Genomic DNA, 20,500 nt, shown 5'->3' on the forward strand with positions numbered 1-20,500 from the left:
ACCACCATCTCCACTACTCGTACTGGATGATACGCAACCGATGCAAACCACTATGCCTGACCCAGTTGTACAGGAGCCCAGCAGAACTGAAACCACTGATGCGCCAGAAGACACAGCGGCTGGGCCAAGTCAAATGGCCCCAATTGCACAAACGCAGCCTTTGCGTGGAAACAGTAAGTACAACAATCCTAAAAGCATAATAACTAACATTAACAATTAACGTAAACTAAACACAAACTAACAACTCTAAACATTAACGTCATTAAATCTTAACAATAAATGCATACAATTAAAAATGATAAATGTTGCAGAGTATATGCAGTGTGTAGGTGGAAGGAGGCCACAAACACGTTTGCGAACACTGCTATTTTATATAAGCTCTTTGCAAATTCCAATAACATAATTATTTGATTTGTGTCTGCAGTATATACTGTTCCGCCAAGGAGGCGCCGACCAAACAAAACGGAGCAAGCTGCAAGAATTATGACCACTGTCCTGGTGGAGAAATTAGAGCAGATGGACGCTGGCATGGCTGATCGAGAAGATGCACGTCTCAAGCGTTTTTTGCAGGCAGAGCAAGACATGAACACCACATTTATGACGCAGCTGATATCTATGCAGGAAACCTATAATAGGGATGCAAGAGAACGTCAGAGGGAAATGCAGGAATTTCAAATGTCCATATTTGACCGAATGTTCCAATGCATTGAAGGGCTGCACACAGTGCCACCAAACTACCCTCAACCGTATACCCAATATTACCCTGGCCCCCCCTACTATGATCATACCCCACCTCAACCAACGCCACACTATACCCATCCTCGACATAACCAACCTCAACAAACCCCACCTCCACTAACTCCAACTCACTATACCCATCCTCAACATACACAACCTCAACACACCCAATAACCTTCTGAAACGGAGACAACTACAGTCTCCTTTTTATCGTAATTTATCTTAAATGGTTATTGTTTTTAAAAAAAAGTTGGTTTTAAAATCATAGGAGTGTTTTTCCTACACTATTACTGGTTTGACTTTTATTACTGTAAAGATTTCACTACTTTATTTACCAAAGTTTTATACAAATTAAAATTCTAAGGTCTCTGACCTTTTGTTAATCTTTGGACTTGTCCTATTTTTACTTACAAACAAAATGCATGATACATCCATTTCAAATTGGATATTGATGTTGAACAATTGTTATCGACACAGTAGCAGAACGTCAACTAAACAGGTTTATTTTTTGTAGCAACAACAATTAACTGAATATACAAACTGAAAAAAATTAACGGAGTAATGAGTGAAGGTTGGCCATTATAGCAGACCTCATCTGTTCTGCACTTCCAGAAAGGTCGCCCAGATAGGCCTCACAATCAATTGCAGGTTACGCAGCAGAGGCCTGCACTGTCCACTCTGGTAGGAATTCCTCCCTCTGAAACTCACATAGGTTATGCAGAATACAACATGCTGCAACAATGTTAGGCATGATATTAAGGTCTACTTCATTGCGCTTCATAAGACAGCGCCAACGTCCTTTTAATCGTCCAAAGGCATTTTCGACCACCATTCTTGCTGAGCTCAGGGTGTGCGTATATGTAATTTGAATGGGGCTCAGCTGGACATGTTGGGTGAACCCCTTCATGAGCCATCGTCGTAACGGGTAGGCGGCATCACCAATTATGTGTACCGGGATCTCCACTCCGTCCACAAATTTGGAATTCTAGTAGGAATATAGATAAAAAAAAATAAGAATTTACTTACCGATAATTCTATTTCTCGTAGTCCGTAGTGGATGCTGGGAACTCCGTAAGGACCATGGGGAATAGCGGCTCCGCAGGAGACTGGGCACAAAAGTAAAGCTTTAGGACTACCTGGTGTGCACTGGCTCCTCCCCCTATGACCCTCCTCCAAGCCTCAGTTAGGATACTGTGCCCGGACGAGCGTACACAATAAGGAAGGATTTTGAATCCCGGGTAAGACTCATACCAGCCACACCAATCACACCGTACAACCTGTGATCTGAACCCAGTTAACAGCATGATAACAGCGGAGCCTCTGAAAAGATGGCTCACAACAACAAAAACCCAATTTTTGTAACAGCAACTATGTACAAGTATTACAGACAATCCGCACTTGGGATGGGCGCCCAGCATCCACTACGGACTACGAGAAATAGAATTATCGGTAAGTAAATTCTTATTTTCTCTGACGTCCTAGTGGATGCTGGGAACTCCGTAAGGACAATGGGGATTATACCAAAGCTCCCAAACGGGCGGGAGACTGCGGATGACTCTGCAGCACCGAATGAGAGAACTCCAGGTCCTCCTCAGCCAGGGTATCAAATTTGTAGAATTTAGCAAACGTGTTTGCCCCTGACCAAGTAGCTGCTCGGCAAAGTTGTAAAGCCGAGACCCCTCGGGCAGCCGCCCAAGATGAGCCCACCTTCCTTGTGGAATGGGCTTTTACAGATTTAGGCTGTGGCAGGCCTGCCACAGAATGTGCAAGCTGAATTGTACTACAAATCCAACGAGCAATAGTCTGCTTAGAAGCAGGAGTACCCACCATGTTGGGTGCATACAGGATAAACAGCGAGTCAGATTTTCTGACTCCAGCCGTCCTGGAAACATATATTTTCAGGGCCCTGACTACATCCAGCAACTTGGAGTCCTCCAAGTCCCTAGTAGCCGCAGGTACCACAATAGGCTGGTTCAGGTGAAACGCTGAAACAACCTTAGGGAGAAATTGAGGACGAGTCCTCAATTCTGCCCTGTCCGTATGAAAAATTAGGTAAGGGCTTTTATAGGATAAAGCCGCCAATTCTGACACACGCCTGGCCGAAGCCAGGGCCAACAGCATTACCACTTTCCATGTGAGATATTTTAAGTCCACAGTGGTGAGTGGTTCAAACCAATGTGATTTTAGGAACCCCAAAACTACATTGAGATCCCAAGGTGCCACTGGAGGCACAAAAGGAGGCTGTATATGCAGTACCCCCTTGACAAACGTCTGAACTTCAGGAACTGAAGCCAGTTCTTTCTGGAAGAAAATCGACAGGGCCGAAATTTGAACCTTAATGGACCCTAATTTTAGGCCCATAGACAGTCCTGTTTGCAGGAAATGCAGGAAACGACCCAGTTGAAATTCCTCTGTAGGGGCCTTCCTGGCCTCGCACCACGCAACATATTTACGCCAAATACGGTGATAATGTTGTGCGGTTACATCCTTCCTGGCTTTGATCAGGGTAGGGATGACTTCATCCGGAATGCCTTTTTCCTTCAGGATCCGGCGTTCAACCGCCATGCCATCAAACGCAGCCGCGGTAAGTCTTGGAACAGACAGGGTCCCTGCTGGAGCAGGTCCCTTCTTAGAGGTAGAGGCCACGGGTCCTCTGTGAGCATCTCTTGAAGTTCCGGGTACCAAGTCCTTCTTGGCCAATCCGGAGCCACGAGTATAGTTCTTACTCCTCTCCGTCTTATAATTCTCAGTACCTTGGGTATGAGAGGCAGAGGAGGGAACACATACACTGACTGGTACACCCATGGTGTTACCAGAGCGTCCACAGCTATTGCCTGAGGGTCCCTTGACCTGGCGCAATACCGGTCTAGTTTTTTGTTGAGGCGGGACGCCATCATGTCCACCTTTGGTTTTTCCCAACGGTTCACAATCATGTGGAAGACTTCTGGATGAAGTCCCCACTCTCCCGGGTGGAGGTCGTGCCTGCTGAGGAAGTCTGCTTCCCAGTTGTCCACTCCCGGAATGAACACTGCTGACAGTGCTATCACATGATTTTCCGCCCAGCGAAGAATCCTTGCAGCTTCTGCCCATGCCCTCCTGCTTCTTGTGCCGCCCTGTCTGTTTACGTGGGCGACTGCCGTGATGTTGTCTGACTGGATCAGCACCGGCTGACCTTGAAGCAGAGGTCTTGGTAGGCTTAGAGCATTGTAGATGGCCCTTAGCTCCAGGATATTTATGTGAAGTGATGTCTCCAGGCTTGACCACAAGCCCTGGAAATTTCTTCCCTGTGTGACTGCTCCCCAGCCTCTCAGGCTGGCATCCGTGGTCACCAGGACCCAGTCCTGAATGCCGAATCTGCGGCCCTCTAGAAGATGAGCACTCTGCAACCACCACAGGAGAGACACCCTTGTCTTTGGAGACTTGGCCTGGTTTTAGGAGATTTCTGACTAGCTCGGATAACTCCCTGGCTTTCTCCTCCGGGATAAAAACCTTTTTCTGGACTGTGTCCAGGATCATCGCTAGGAATAGAAGGCGTGTCGTCGGGATCAGCTGCGATTTTGGAATATTGAGAATCCAACCGTGCTGCCTCAACACTATCTGAGATAGTGCTACCCCGACTTCCAACTGTTCCCTGGATCTTGCCCTTATCAGGAGATCGTCCAAGTAAGGGATAACTAAAACTCCCTTCCTTCGAAGGAGTATCATCATTTCGGCCATTACCTTGGTAAAGACCCGGGGTGCCGTGGACAAGCCAAACGGCAGCGTCTGAAACTGATAGTGACAGTTCTGTACCACAAACCTGAGGTACCCTTGGTGAGAAGGGTAAATTGGGACATGTAGGTAAGCATCTTTGATGTCCAGAGACACCATATAATCCCCTTCTTCCAGGTTTGCAATCACTGCTCTGAGTGATTCCATCTTGAATTTGAACCTCTGTATGTAAGTGTTCAAGGATTTTAGATTTAAAATTGGTCTCACCGAGCCGTCCGGCTTCGGTACCACAAACAGTGTGGAATAATACCCCTTTCCCTGTTGCAGGAGGGGTACCTTGATTATCACCTGCTGGGAATACAGCTTGTGAATGGCTTGCAATACTGCCTCCCTGTCTGAGGGAGACGTCGGTAAAGCAGACTTTAGGAAACGGCGAGGGGGAGACGTCTCGAATTCCAATTTGTACCCCTGAGATACCACCTGAAGGATCCAGGGGTCCACTTGCGAGTGGGCCCACTGCGCGCTGAACTTCTTGAGACGGGCCCCCACCGTGCCTGAGTCCACTTGTAAAGCCCCAGCGTCATGCTGAGGACTTTGCGGAGGCGGGAGAGGGCTTCTGTTCCTGGGAACTGGCTGTGTGCTGCAGCCTTTTTACTCTCCCTCTGCCACGGGGCAGAAATGAGGAGCCTTTTGCCCGCTTGCCCTTATGGGGCCGAAAGGACTGCGCCTGATAATACGGCGTCTTCTTATGTTGAGAGGCTACCTGGGGTAAAAATGTGGATTTTCCAGCAGTTGCCGTGGCTACCAGGTCTGATAGACCTACCCCAAATAACTCCTCCCCCTTATAAGGCAATACTTCCATGTGCCTTTTGGAATCCGCATCACCTGACCACTGCTGCGTCCATAACCCTCTTCTTGCAGAAATGGACAGCGCGCTAACTCTTGATGCCAGTCGGCAAATATCCCTCTGCGCATCACGCATATATAAAAATGCATCTTTTAAATGCTCTATAGTCAGTAATATACTGTCCCTATCTAGGGTATCAATATTTTCAGTCAGGGAATCCGACCACGCCACCCCAGCACTGCACATCCAGGCTGAGGCGATTGCTGGTCGCAGTATGACACCCGTGTGAGTGTATATACATTTTAGGATATTCTCCTGCTTTCTGTCGGCAGGTTCCTTCAGGGCGGCCGTATCAGGAGAGGGTAGTGCCACCTGTTTAGACAAGCGTGTGAGCGCTTTATCCACCCTAGGGGGTGTTTCCCAACGTGCCCTATCCTCTGGCGGGAAAGGGTATGATGCCAATAACCTTTTAGGAATTATCAGTTTTTTATCGGGGGAAACCCACGCCTCATCACACACTTCATTTAATTCCTCGGATACAGGAAAAACTACAGGCAGTTTTTTCTCACCAAACATAATACCCTTTTTAGTGGTACTTGTATTATCAGAAATATGCAAAACATTTTTCATTGCCTCAATCATGTAACGTGTGGCCCTACTGGAAGTCACATTTGTCTCATCATCGTCGACACTGGAGTCAGTATCCGTGTCTGTGTCTGCCATCTGAGGTAACGGGCGTTTTAGAGCCCCTGATGGCGTTTGAGACCCCTGGACAGGCACAAGCTGAGTAGCCGGCTGTCTCATATCGTCAACTGTCTTTCGTAAAGAGCTGACATTGTCACGCAATTCCTTCCATAAGCTCATCCACTCAGGTGTCGACTCCCTAGGGGGTGACAACGCTATTATAGGCAATTGTTCCGCCTCCATCTCATTTTCCTCCTCAAACATGTCGACACAATCATACCGACACACCGCACACACACAGGGAATGCTCTGATAGAGGATAGGACCCCACTAGCCCTTTGGGGAGACAGAGGGAGAGTATGCCAGCACACACCAGAGCGCTATATATAGACAGGAATACCACTATATAACGTGCTTTTCCCTTTATAGCTGCTGTTATAATCAAACTGCGCCAAATTAGTGCCCCCCCTCTCTTTTTTACCCTTTTCTGTAGTGCAGGACTGCAGGGGAGAGTCAGGGAGACGTCCTTCCAGCGGAGCTGTGATGGAAAATGGCGCCCGTGTGCTGAGGAGATAGGCTCCGCCCCCTTCTCGGCGGCCTTTTCTCCCGCTTTTTGGTGAATTCTGGCAGGGGTTAAAATACATCCATATAGCCCTGGGGGTTATATGTGGTGTATTTTCGCCAGCCAAGGTGTTTTACATTGCTGCTCAGGGCGCCCCCCCCCCTAGCGCCCTGCACCCTCAGTGACCGGAGTGTGAAGTGTGCCTGAGGAGCAATGGCGCACAGCTGCAGTGCTGTGCGCTACCTTGTTGAAGACTGATGTCTTCTGCCGCCGATTTTTCCGGACCTCTTCTTGCTTCTGGCTCTGTAAGGGGGCCGGCGGCGCGGCTCTGGGACCGGACTCCGAGGCTGGGCCTGTGTTCGGTCCCTCTGGAGCTAATGGTGTCCAGTAGCCTAAGAAGCCCAAGCTGGCTGCAAGCAGGCAGGTTCGCTTCTTCTCCCCTTAGTCCCTCGATGCAGTGAGCCTGTTGCCAGCAGGTCTCGCTGAAAATAAAAAACCTAAAACTAAACTTTCACTAAGAAGCTCAGGAGAGCCCCTAGTGTGCACCCTTCTCGGCCGGGCACAAAAATCTAACTGAGGCTTGGAGGAGGGTCATGGGGGGAGGAGCCAGTGCACACCAGGTAGTCCTAAAGCTTTACTTTTGTGCCCAGTCTCCTGCGGAGCCGCTATTCCCCATGGTCCTTACGGAGTTCCCAGCATCCACTAGGACGTCAGAGAAATGTACGTTAGCAACAAGAAATTGGAATACAAATATGAGCAGACTCCTCCGTGATGGGCAGGCTGGTGGGCACATAGGAAGCATGTTTGAAGGTAACGACAACTAATTGGTCCCAATGTAAATTAAATTGCATTCATCTATTACCTGCTTGATTCATGAACATTGCGTCATTTTAACACATCTTTTCTTGGGCATGTTTTCAAAAGTATTAAAATTATTAAACAAAATCACCTCTCTTGGAAAAAGGTAGCCCCCTTGCTTGTCCTCTGCTAGCCGTTACAGATCAGAGTTAGCAAGCACTCGAGCGTCATGTGACCGTCCCGGCCAACCGATGAATACGTCTGTGAAGCGAATATAAAAATATATATTAAGTTGTAAATTAATTATAAACAATTAGCATTAAGAAAACACACTGACAAGAACATTACCAATACTTATGATCCACCACAGCTTGCAAAACAATGGAATGCCATCCCTTTCTGTTGTAGTCATCGGCAGGATTATCATAAGGTGCGATTATAGGGATGTGGGTACCATAAATTGCACCTGCACACTGCAGATATCCAGACTCCACAAATCCCTTAATTGTTTTATCCAAACGCTGGCCATGCGGAAGAAAAATAAATCTGTGGTATAGGTTGTCCACCAATGCTCTGGTCACCTCATGTACAATGGTGCAAACGGTAGATATCCCCACACCAAATAGGCAAGCAATTGTGCGATATTCACCTGGAGTGGCATACCACTGTAAGAGGTGCGGCTGCGCTTGTGGTGGTGCCTGCTGCCGTGCAGGTGTAGTTTCGGTACTCACCAGGCGCCGCTCTCTCTCACCTTCAGGTACCGGAACCTTCAACGGACCTGGCAAATCTTCCGTCGGATTCGGACACGACGACCTAGGAGGAAGGAGATTGCTGAGTGCCGTCCTCCTAACTGTGGACCGAAACGCCCTCCGACCCCGAGATAAATAGCGCTTTCGGGCTAGGTGAGGGTCATCCCAGGCGTCCGCCTCAGAGCCCGAATTTCACCTATTGGCACTCTAGCACCAGGTGGAAATTCTACCTTGCACCTGCGTGCAAGGCTCACCTTACGCCCTGAAGGAAGGGAGACAGATAGGGACACACACAGAAGGAACCCACAGACCGATGTTACTCACCGTCCTACGTCTTGTACTCCGATCTTCTCCACTTACAGGTCCCTGTAAGGAGGCAAAGAGAGAAACAGCCGTGCAGGGCCTCACTCTAACCTAGTGTGCATCCGCTACACTAACTACATAAACAAAGCCCTCAAACCGGCTCAAGTGTGGGTGGTGCAACACAAACTATGCACAAACTCTAAACAACACTTTGCCCTGCACGGTAACACACATACATATCAGAGTACAACATCAAATGGTGCGGTTCCTTTAGATCCCTACCTGCACTCTGGAGGGTGAGCGCCACACAGCCTACCCACCTCCTGTACCTTCCCTTATGTGGGCCTCAGGCCTGCCTACCTAAATACCTCAGGGTGGCCTGGGCCTAGCGCCCAGTGCCACCTTTATTCACCTCAGGGGAACTTATTCCCTGGGCCTAGCGCCCCCTGACTGCACACAGGCCGGAGGCCTGACTTCACCCACGGGCCTAGTGCCCGCCTAACTTGTCACCCGTTGGGTGACCTGGGCCTAGCGCCCAGGGTCACCTTATGTTACCCTATTCGGCCAGAATACACTAGGGCCTAATGCCCTCTAATGCCCCACAGGCCTATTGCCTGATATGCCCCTCGGGCCTAATGCCCGCCTAACCGTCCCACAGGCCTGTGGCCTGACTATTCCTAAGGGCCTAGTGCCCAACTGTGCCCCAGGCCTAGTGCCTGCCTATCCGGGCCGGGGGGGTTCCCCGGCTACTCGTGGCCACAGGCCTGGAGGACCCGACTAAATGCACCACGGGCCGGGAGGGCTCGACTACGTGCCCACAGGCCGGGAGGGCCTGACTGTGCCCACAGGCCTAATGCCCGAACACCCGGTGGTCTAGGGAGGAGAGAAGGGGGCACCTTAGAAGGGCCTACCTGCGGTGGAGAAGGCTGCAGTGGGGAACTGCACAGCTCAATTGCTTCCCACCACTGCAGCGCTTCTCGGCCTGGATGAACTCGCCGTCTCCTCGCCGCTGGACATCTTCTTCCAGGAGCCCGACGTCTTCCGGCCTCTTCAGCGGCCACCGGAGCTCTTCTTCCCACGGCCGTCGTCTTCTCCTCCGCGCCGGACTATCTTCTGCGCTCCGGCGCGACGACGACCTTCTCCGCTGCTCCCGCCCGGCGGCGTCTTCTGACTTCGCGCCCCCGCGCGCGGACCTATCTTCAGGCTCCCGCCCGGCGTCTGATGTCAGATGCCGGGGGCGGGGCCTATGACGCGGCGAGCGCCGATTGGCTCGCCGCGCCCCTCTCAGATTGGCTGCCGCTCCGGGAGCCGCGATTGGCTCCCGGAGGGCGCCAACATTCAAATGCCCCTGCAGCCTCTGGTCCGGTGCAGGGAAAAGGGTAATCCCTGCACCGGACACCCGCCGCCGCCACACACTGACAGGCGCTGGGGACAGACAAGCTGTCCCAGCGCTGTCAGAGACATTGTCCCGCAGGGGACACAGGCGCCCTGGCTGCTGCAGCTGGAATGTGTCCTGTAAAACAGGACACATTCCCACATTTCCCCCCCTTTTTCCTTTGTAGTCCCTACAAAGGTCTCCACGACGTCCATCGTCCGCGGGTCAGGGAATTCCGAGGTCCCTCCGGCGAGGTTGTGTCCGAGGGCCCAGCCCGGACGGGCTGTGACCCCACCTCCTTCCCCCTCTAGCTCCGGGTTCCTCTTCTTACCTCCTGACCTCCATCGGCAGATCCTCTGGGGGAGTGGCATCTCCTCACGGTCGCTCGACGTTGGCCACCAAGGGGACTCTTCCTCCACGGGGATAACAGTCACCCACTCCTGGCCTTTCAGATAGTCTGTGGCATCGTCCCTGTCTTCAGGGGGTGGTACCGACCACCACCCAACAGTGGAATCCTCCGGGGCATCCGTTTCCTCCCGGGCAACAACCACCATCTGTCGCATCTCCTCGTGGGGCATCTCCAAAGGTCCCATGTCTTCCTCTGGAACGGGTCCTCCCACGGCATCACGATCCTCTCCCCGTACGTCCGTCCATTTCGGCACTTCCGGCAGGTATTCTTGCTCCAGGACTATCTCCTCCTCTTCCCGGAGGGCATTCAACTGGGAGCACGACTCCACCCGATCCTGCCAGTCACTCTCGTCGGCGCTTCCGATGCCAGAGTCGTCCTCCATCTGTTCTTGGAGGGATTCGTCGGCGGACAGCTCACCGTAGTCCGAGTCCTCCTCCAAAATCTGGACTGGGGTATCATTTTCCTCCTCAGCGTACTTAGTCTCTTCCGCTGGTACCTCTGCTTCCTCAGCGTACTCCTTCGCTTCCGCTGGCATCTTTACTTCCTCAGCGTACTCCTCTTCCGCTGGCATCTCTAGGTACCCAGGACACACCTGTTCTGCACGTCCTGGGCGTGGACGGTTCCATCGCGGGGAGATTCCGGACGTCTCAGTCACTGGGTCTTCACGCTTTTCTTCGCAGCGTGGTCTCTTCACCTCCCAGTCGTCCACCTCCGCCTTATGCGGGAAAGGATTCTGCCTTACTGGGGTCACTCTCTTGGGACAAAGTAGGTCCGCGGCATCTTCCCAGGGGCACTCACTGGCCGCATGTCCTGGTCGCCGACACTTCCAACAAGGGAGGGCCACTGCCAACTTCTCCAAGACGGGTTCCTGGTCCACCTCCTTCACTGGGGAATCTTCACCCGTTGGTTCCGGCTCAGAGGAAATGGGCACCTGCGAACTACCTTCAAGCAGGGTCTTCCGCTCCATTTCCCTGGTTTCCTCCTCCCATCTCTGGGCGCGACCATCCGCAATCATCCGGTCTTCATTCCACGGACAATCGGGAAGCGCATGTCCTCTCGCCTCACAGAGCGCACACACGGGCTCTGCAGCCACCCGGTTCCAAAGTTGCTGACGAGACTCAGTCATCTGCTTCACCGTGGCCTCGTAGTCCGTCCTGTCTTCAGTCCATGGACATTCCAGGAGCCGATGTCGGGGATCTCCACAGCTTTCACACCAGGAATCAACCTCGTCTTGGCTCAACTCTTCGTCCCAGGGACAACTGTTATGCGCATGCCCGTAGTTTCCACAGAGCAAACACCAGGACTCCTTCGGTTGGCCCTTCTGACGTCTTCGGTCCGCTTCCTGGACCACCTTCTTTGGGGACGTCTCTCGCCAAGTACACTTGTCGGCAAAGTGCCCCGTTTGCCGACATTTCTTGCAGGGCGTCACCGCGGCCTTCTTGCGCCCCTTCTCCCGGCGCCCTTCCTTTTCACGCTGGACCGACCGCTGCACCATCTTCAGGAGGTCTGCCCCAGACACCGTCACCCAGTCGCTCTGGTCCGCACGCGTCCGTGGGTGGGTCTGTTCCGGAGCCATCCGCAGGGAGGTCTTCTTGGTGGCGTTCCACATCGTGTCCGTGATCCGGTATCCTTGATCCTGCCGACTACGCCACAATGTAAGAGGTGCGGCTGCGCGTGTGGTGGTGCCTGCTGCCGTGCAGGTGTAGTTTCGGTACTCACCAGGCGCCGCTCTCTCTCACCTTCAGGTACCGGAACCTTCAACGGACCTGGCAAATCTTCCGTCGGATCCGGACACGACGACCTAGGAGGAAGGAGATTGCTAAGTGCCGTCCTCCTAACTGTGGACTGAAACGCCCTCCGACCCCGAGATAAATAGCGCTTTCGGGCTAGGTGAGGGTCATCCCAGGCGTCCGCCTCAGAGCCCGAATTTCACCTATTGGCACTCTCGCACCAGGTGGAAATTCTACCTTGCACCGGCGTGCAAGGCTCACCGTACGCCCTGAAGGAAGGGAGACAGATAGGGACACACACAGAAGGAACCCACAGACCGATGTTACTCACCGTCCTACGTCTTGTACTCCGATCTTCTCCACTTACAGGTCCCTGTAAGGAGGCAAAGAGAGAAACAGCCGTGCAGGGCCTCACTCTAACCTAGTGTGCATCCGCTACACTAACTACATAAACAAAGCCCTCAAACCGGCTCAAGTGTGGGTGGTGCAACACAAACTATGCACAAACTCTAAACAACACTTTGCCCTGCACGGTAACACACATACATATCAGAGTACAACATCAAACGGTGCGGTTCCTTTAGATCCCTACCTGCACTCTGGAGGGTGAGCGCCACACAGCCTACCCACCTCCTGTACCTTCCCTTATGTGGGCCTCAGGCCTGCCTACCTAAATACCTCAGGGTGGCCTGGGCCTAGCGCCCAGTGCCACCTTTATTCACCTCGGGGGAACTTATTCCCTGGGCCTAGTGCCCCCTGACTGCACACAGGCCGGAGGCCTGACTTCACCCACGGGCCTAGTGCCCGCCTAACTTGTCACCCGTTGGGTGACCTGGGCCTAGCGCCCAGGGTTACCTTATGTTACCCTATTCGGCCAGAATACACTAGGGCCTAATGCCCTCTAATGCCCCACAGGCCTATTGCCTGATATGCCCCTCGGGCCTAATGCCCGCCTAACCGTCCCACAGGCCTGTGGCCTGACTATTCCTAAGGGCCTAGTGCCCAACTGTGCCCCAGGCCTAGTGCCTGCCTATCCGGGCCGGGGGGTTCCCCGGCTACTCGTGGCCACGGGCCTGGAGGGCCCGACTAAATGCCCCATGGGCCGGGAGGGCCCGACTACATGCCCACAGGCCGGGAGGGCCTGACTGTGCCCACCGGCCTAATGCCCGAACACCCGGTGGTCTAGGGAGGAGAGAAGGGGGCACCTTAGAAGGGCCTACCTGCGGTGGAGAAGGCTGCAGTGGGGAACTGCACAGCTCAATTGCTTCCCACCACTGCAGCGCTTCTCGGCCTGGATGAACTCTTCTGCCGCTGGCCCGTCCTGGCCAGCGGCGCCGCCGTCTCCTCGCCGCGTCCAGCCGCCGCTGGACATCTTCTTCCAGGAGCCCGCCGTCTTCCGGCCTCTTCAGCGGCCACCGGAGCTCTTCTTCCCATGGCCGTCGTCTTCTCCTCCGCGCCGGACTATCTTCTGCGCTCCGGCGCGCCGACGACCTTCTCCGCTGCTCCAGCCCGGCGGAGTCTTCTGACTTCGCGCTCCCGCGCGCGGACCTATTTTCAGTCTGACGCCGGGGGCGGGGCCTATGACGCGGCGAGCGCCGATTGGCTCGCCGCGCCCCTCTCCAATTGGCTGCCGCTCCGGGAGCCGCGATTGGCTCCCGGAGGGCGCCAACATTCAAATGCCCCTGCAGCCTCTGGTCCGGTGCAGGGAAAAGGGTAATCCCTGCACGGGACACCCGCCGCCACCACACACTGACAGGCGCTGGGGACAGACAAGCTGTCCCAGCGCTGTCAGAGACATTGTCCCGCAGGGGACACAGGCGCCCTGGCTGCTGCAGCTGGAATGTGTCCTGTAAAACAGGACACATTCCCACACCACCACAATGCTATAGCTAGCCTCCTGCTTGGCTCTATTGGTGACCTGAAGTTTGTGGTCTGTCTAGAGTGTGCTGGGGACATTAAATCCAAAAGATAGTGGAATGTGTGACATGAGATTCTGAAGCGACACTTCCACTGAACATCCTGAAAGTTCAGCACACTTTGCATAAAAACTTGCCCATGCTGCCGTTCTCTAGACCACAATTTTCGTTGAGTAGTGAGGTTAAGGTTGAGTATGGTGGTCACAGAAGCAGATATAAACGATCTCCTCCTACGCAGGTATTGTCGGCGACGAATGGCGGTGTCTCTCAAATACTGCAGCCTCCTCATAACATAGCTGCTGAACAAGCAACAGAATGTAAGAAGCCCAAATATCCTCTCACAGGCTGAATCCAAGAGCAGTACAGCTGAGACTATCATAAAGTCTATAGAGACATGTGCTGTGTCGGCCATGATTGCTGCACTACTGAGCACTCCCCAGCCCCTCCTTGTAATACCTTTCAAACCTCATCAATAGGAGACAGAAAAGTCCATTTATAATGACATCACAAATGTTTTCAAAGGGTGAACCGGGTTCAGTGTGAAAGGCGCCAACCCGGGAATAACCCGGTAATAACACGGCTCCAAACGGCGATGTGAAAGGGGTATAGCGTGTTCAGACCCGGGTCGGAAGCGTGTTCAAAAGCCGGTTCTTTACCGGGTTAGCGATGTGAAAGCGGTATCTGAGTACTTACTGGTCATCATTAGCATGTTTTTATATATATATACTATTATTATTATTTTAATTTAAGTTTCTCCACTTCAACTAACATTTTTATGGGTCAATCCAATCCAATTACCCACAACTTGCTATAGGAATGGCTTTGGAGGATGTGTCTCTTTTATTCTGGGATGAAAACCGATGATATGTAGTTGCGCTCAATCCAGAGAATTCCGGTACAACATCGCACATTCTTTACGCACCTCTTCAGACTGTTCCTCCGGCATTTTGCAATGCTATTAACTGAATTGTCCCCCTTAAGATCTGCACTACAGAACAGACGTTTAAGGATGACTGTAAGATGTGGATATTTTTGACGGCCAAAAAATAAACTATGAATAATTCGGGTATAAATCAGCTTAGCTCTGCAGCACAGGTTGCCTAAATCATTGACACATGTCTCCACCTGAGTGACAGCTCACTCGCCAATCACTGCGTTCCATTTATGCCACTTCTCGTACAATGAATTAAGCCCCAGCAGGTAAACTTTTTGCAGCCAATAGGATCGCATCGGGCATAACTGACTGTTCACTCCTCCAATCAACGATCGCTCCCTGCCATCCTTGGATGCCCTATGCTCCAAATTAATTCGGTGTCCCCGGTAATGTCGTGCGCCCTTCTCGCCAATCACACTCCCCTTCCTCCTCTAGCTGGATACGATTGACAAACGCATCAGCCAACCACCGGCGTTTGCCGCCTTCACCTTCTTAGATCGACTTTCGCCACACCCAATCACCAACCAGCCTGTCTTTCCTTTACCCTCGCCCACCAATCCGCACTTGTAAGGATCCCGCTGATTGACGCCTGGTTATCCAACGGCACACTCCTGCCCCGCCTCCCTAGCTCGCGTCCGAGTCCAATAGAAACCGCGAAAGGAGGCGGGCGGTATTGATCGACTGGTGCGCTCCCCAATGTCGTCGGCTCCTTCCCCTGACTGACAGTAGAGCCGTCCAGTGCCTTCTCAGAACACGTGAAGAGGGGGCGTGCCTCGGTTTCTCCGCGGAGGAGAGTGGAAGACAGGGGAAAGAGAGCAAACGAGCTAGAGAGGGGGGAGGCCGAACCCGCCGCCGCCATCTTGGATCCCACCGAGCAGTGGACGGAGAGCGAAAGAGGCAATAAATCAGTTCCCGGAGCCTATGCCAGTCCGCAGACCGTTTCCCCGCCCCGCCCTGGGAGTCCAGCTCATGGTTATTACAGTAGCACTGGGGACAAAACCAGTAACGTTGGGGAAATAGACCCAAAACAACCCTGACACCGGAAGCGGCTCCCCCCACCGTTCTGCATCCTCCTGGGGGCGGTGAGAGCTTCTCCTAAAGCACTTTGTGTCTCTTGTCTCCTGTGGCCTGCCCGGGCCCCTGCCTGAGTTCCCTCCCTGAGAGAGTGGCGGGTGCTGTGAGCAGGAGAGGCCTGGGCACAGGCAGATGGGATGTGAGTGGGGAGGATGGTGTTGCTGGGCTGCCTGGGTGATGTGCCCTTGTGTCACAGATGATGTGTGTATGAGGCTCCCCATCTGTCCTGCATGTCTGATTGCCCACATCTGCCCTGTCAAGGGGGAAAGGGTAGGGGAATAACAACTTATTTTACTTTGTGCCAACACCTTGCTCTGCCTTAGTCATCAGCCAAATGGCACCAGGGATACTAGTACTATTTTTATTTTGCACCTGGGTGGTTGGAAGCGTGTGGTCTGCATATAGTCATCAGCCGGCTTTGGTAACTATAGTGTTAAGACACATTGTCCTGCAGAGATGCCATAGCTGGCCTTCTACATAGCGTGTTTACGTAGGCCATCAGGCATGCCTACATAGGTCGTGTGGTCCAAATTAAAATTGATCAGTCAGTTTTACGGGTGCCAGTAAAATGCCATAGTTTTGACTTTTTACAGTGTCCTCTGAAACTATATATTATGTATGGGAGAGGAGAATAGGTAGTCTGCGTGGGCTGCTTTGGTATTCTTAGAAGAATAGGAGTTATTTGGGATCGCACGGTTAATGTGTGCTGTTTTCAAGTAAACCATCTTAAGATGTGGTCTCCATAATGAGGTTACCGGGATCTGTAATTAAGTCTGAATTCCCGCACATCTAGGACTGCATTGCTGTTAAATGCATTTTTTTTTTGCCCTGTTTAAAGATATAAAAGATAGTTAGAACATACATTACAAATATATGTACAATTTCCTATAAGCAGCTAGTTAAGCTGTTAATATTTAGCAGGTATTGTTGTCCTTGTATATAACATTGCAGTACAAACATAATCTTGACTACTGGATTAGTAATTTCTGTTTCCTCACATTTACTGCATGCAGTAATTTATCTTTGCTTTGTTTAATTGCAAATATGGCTTGAGATTATTGTATTTTTGTTTGCAGCCAAGCACCGTACTGTGTTACCTAAGGTTATTTTTTCTTAAAAAGTTAGATTTGCACAATTATCTCTTTGCAAAAACATTATGTAGAGAGATGCTACATACAGTTATGGAAGAATTGTTGATGCAAGAACTGGAAAGTGTTTTCCCTGGGGAAAATGTCTGGTTTTTAAACAGATGACACAGGATTGTATTGTCCATCTCTTGCATTACCTGCATTGTCTATTAAGGACAATTGGCTTATAAGAAAGTCACTGTTTATTTCTAATACTTGACTTGAAACATTCGGAAGAAACTAGCAAATGCCTCTTAAGTATCTGAGTTGGAAGTTCAGTCTATATAAAGAATTTTGGTTTCTAGGGTCACGCAGAATGTGTCTATTGTATCTGTGTAAATTCTGGCTTTTATAGGCGTTACAATTTCGTTTCCAATCCTATGTAATGCTTGTTTACCTCTTTCAGCATAATTGTGTCTCGATCCCGCATATATCTTGTGGCCGCTGGTCAGCTGACTTGGAATGGCATGAAGGTGTTTCCATGAAATCTAGTTTTGCAACGGTAGATCCCACTAGTGCAAAGACTTCCAGTACCCGTGCCCTCGATTTACTTGGCATTGTCCATTAAAGTGCAGGATAGAAAAGCTGTAGCTTTCAGGGCCATTACTGCCAGGTACTGAAGATGGAAAGGCAGGGGTGCAGAAAGAAGAATCCCTTTTATACTAGACTAACTCCACCCACAAGGGAGGCTATTTCTAGAGTTAACTCCTTGCAGTCCAGGGCATTTCATGCACCTAGGTTGATACCTCATGGGACACCATTTATGACCCATCAACTTATCTATGTAATGCTATACCCACCACACAACCCTGTTGACTGGATTACACCAATTTATCCAGTTGTAATCTGGTATTGGTGCTCAACAATTCAAATGCTAATCTCAACAAAAACCTACCAGTGCTTGAGTAAACTTGGCGCTTGGTTATTTACTATATTTGCAGCTGGAATGAAGCAATAGTTCAGGATACACCTGATGAAGGACCAGTTTAATGGAAAGTAACAAAATGTAATGTAAATAATACCTTATAATTATCAACTCAGTCCTTACATTTTAGAAACTTTTGGGAAACGTTTTTCCTTCTTCAAAAACATCTATTGGTCAACATGGAATCACACTCTGAGAATAACATTGAAATATACAGTTGTGTGATGTATGCTGCAATTTGGTTTAGTTAGTACACACATAACAGAAGCCATGATTTCTGTGCAATTTAAGGCAAAGTTTCTTTGTGTAACTTATACTAAGGTGTTCCAGCTAGCCCTCTGCATAGAGCAAGTGTCCCTACAGAGTTGTGTGTTGTTTGGTTATATAGAAAGCCACCCTAGACTCCTGCTCATAAAAATAAATAAATAAAAGAATACCTGGATTCCTCCTTGTAAACATGGGCATTACGAATTTAGTGTGGTCATCAGTAGTCAAATGTTTGTCTTGCAACTTTTTTTTAGGTTATCTAGTTAAGGTCCTTTTAAATTGAGTTACTGTCATGATGTGCCTTTATTCTTGAATAATATAGGAAACAAATCCTCATCCTTACAGTTGTCTGTAGCACAAAAAGGGGTCATTTAGTAAATTAATTCATTATATAGACATATTTAACAATTGTCGAACATTGATACTCTGCCATAAAATGTCACTACTGAGCAGTCAGCACCTGTTCTTGTAACCAGGGCTGCAGTGCCAGAGTTTGAGTGAACAGGCATTTACTATCATGCTTTGCAGGTAATAGACACCTGCAGAAGATTGTGCAAACATAAGAATAACATTGTTACTGTAAACATCTTCCACCGTAATAAAGGCAAGTGACAGCCTTTTCCTTTGTTGGGAATGCTGATACTCTTTTTGCCCCACCTTTTCCTGTGATGTTACATGTAAAAAGAGTTCTGGGTAATTTAAAGATCAACTTGATCACACCCGAACATTTTAGGGTGCATACACACGGTGAGATTCGGACTTATCCGATTCTCACCGTGCGACAGGGGGCCGGGTCGGCACTTAGCCAGTATCGCAAGCACATAATGAGTGTGCTTGCGATGCTGGCTATGTGCGATGTCAATCCTGACTATCTCTTCTATAGAGATAGCCAGGATTGACTTGCCTGCACAGCCTATTTTTTCTGCCGATGCCGACCGCCCGGGGCCGCGCATCTGCATCGGATCGGGATCGCAAGGTGACTGTCACCTTGCGATCTGCACTATCTTTTCTTCCGATTCTGACTATATAGTCAGAATCGGAAGAAAATATCTTACCGTGTGTACACACCTTAACTTGTCCATATGTCTGGCTGTTTGCAGCATACTGCATTATGGATTATGTGCAGTTCTTGTCTTCGGAGTTGTTCCATGTGTGTCTACCCTCCCACTTGAATTATTGTACTGAAGGGGCATATTTGCTGCATGTTAGATATTACCAAGAGGATTTCCCGCAAATTGTGGATTAAAACTGTGTTATACCGAGAGTAAATCGAAATCCTAGGTTTATGGGCATGCGTCTGCTCTTATTGTATATCCTTTTTTCTTTTTTTTTTTTTTGCAGTGTGTGTGTGTGTATCTATCTATCTATCTATCTATCTATCTATCTATCTATCTATCTATCTATCTATCTATCTCACTTCTAATTGGTCTATTTATTAAGCATTAAAAGAAGGATGGGTAGAGAACTTTCATAAAATACAACAGCCATATCATCTGCAGTTCTGATATTGAATGAAAAGTAACACAGCGCAGTTTTAGCTTTCTTCACAACGTAAACATGTTAGGCTTGTTGCAGAGTTGAATGCAAGTCTGTTTTGCGGATGTATGTTTTTGTTTTTTGGACGGCGCAGACTAGACCACTGTGGTTCATATTGAGTTGTGCGTATCTGTCGTATCTCCACTTGCAGGTGAATGGGTGTAAATAGGTATCTACGGTGCATTCACACACAAGCTTTGTTTGGAGGGAGTGTCGATAGAATTGCGGCCTGTGCAAAGTTGTCCTTACGCCTGTTTTCAGACAGATCATTTGCACAAAGGATAGGGCAGGTGTAAGTACTGATGGTGTTGGCTATGAAAACAAGAATTAGGATTAGGGCTGATTGGCATTTGTACCAAGTTCCTAATTTCACATTTTTATGCAATTACCAAAGTTCATGTATTGAGCGATCGCAATGCACATGCATCAAGGTGCTGCTGCGATCTCGCTCATAATGAGGATTTCATGGAGAAGTGATTGACAGGAAGTGACAGTTTGGAAGTGTTAACGGGGAGTGGTTGTAAAAATGCAGGTGTGTCATACCTGTTTTTGGGCTGTGTATTAGCTGCAATCCCTTACGTGCAAAAACATGGCGCCTGCGTCGCTACTGCTGTACAGCCTGCCTAGCCATAGGACTGCCCTTAAGCTCAATTTTGCATATAGGCTGCAAATGAGTTTGCAATGGCTTCTGTAGGTGTCTCTTCATTTCTGGGCGGCAGCTTTACTTGCGTAGCAGTTCTGTAGCCTACAAAATCGCAATTGCATTTGTGTACAAAAATGAATTAGGCCCCATGTGCGCAATATCAATCCGCCGC

At 50.1% G+C, this 20,500-nt stretch overlaps 2 protein-coding genes across 8 annotated transcripts in view; one reads left to right on the forward strand and one right to left on the reverse strand.

Moving 5' to 3' along the window:
• Nucleotides 1–1,220: 1,220 nt before the first annotated feature.
• LOC134966261 (uncharacterized) lies at nucleotides 1,221–12,773 on the reverse strand. The gene is made up of 2 exons (XM_063942867.1): nucleotides 7,492–12,773; nucleotides 1,221–1,723 (listed from the first exon to the last, which is right to left on the reverse strand). Exon 1 carries the CDS (start codon nucleotides 11,783–11,785, stop codon nucleotides 9,731–9,733), a length of 2,055 nt encoding a protein of 684 aa, XP_063798937.1. The 5' UTR covers nucleotides 11,786–12,773; the 3' UTR covers nucleotides 1,221–1,723; nucleotides 7,492–9,730.
• Nucleotides 12,774–15,397: 2,624 nt separating this feature from the next.
• The window catches only part of CNOT3 (CCR4-NOT transcription complex subunit 3), a 179,882-nt gene continuing 174,779 nt past the window's right edge, over nucleotides 15,398–20,500 (forward strand). For 5 of the 7 annotated variants that reach the window (XM_063942854.1, XM_063942863.1, XM_063942860.1 and 2 more), the window contains exon 1: nucleotides 15,399–15,838. The gene's annotated coding sequence lies outside the window, so the exon portion shown is untranslated. Of the gene's footprint in view, nucleotides 15,839–20,500 lie in introns of all 7 variants that reach the window. The other 2 variants (XM_063942857.1, XM_063942862.1) reach the window with 2 other exon arrangements.

Source organism: Pseudophryne corroboree, chromosome 10, assembly GCF_028390025.1.
Source record: "Pseudophryne corroboree isolate aPseCor3 chromosome 10, aPseCor3.hap2, whole genome shotgun sequence".
Lineage (NCBI taxonomy): Eukaryota > Metazoa > Chordata > Amphibia > Anura > Myobatrachidae > Pseudophryne > Pseudophryne corroboree.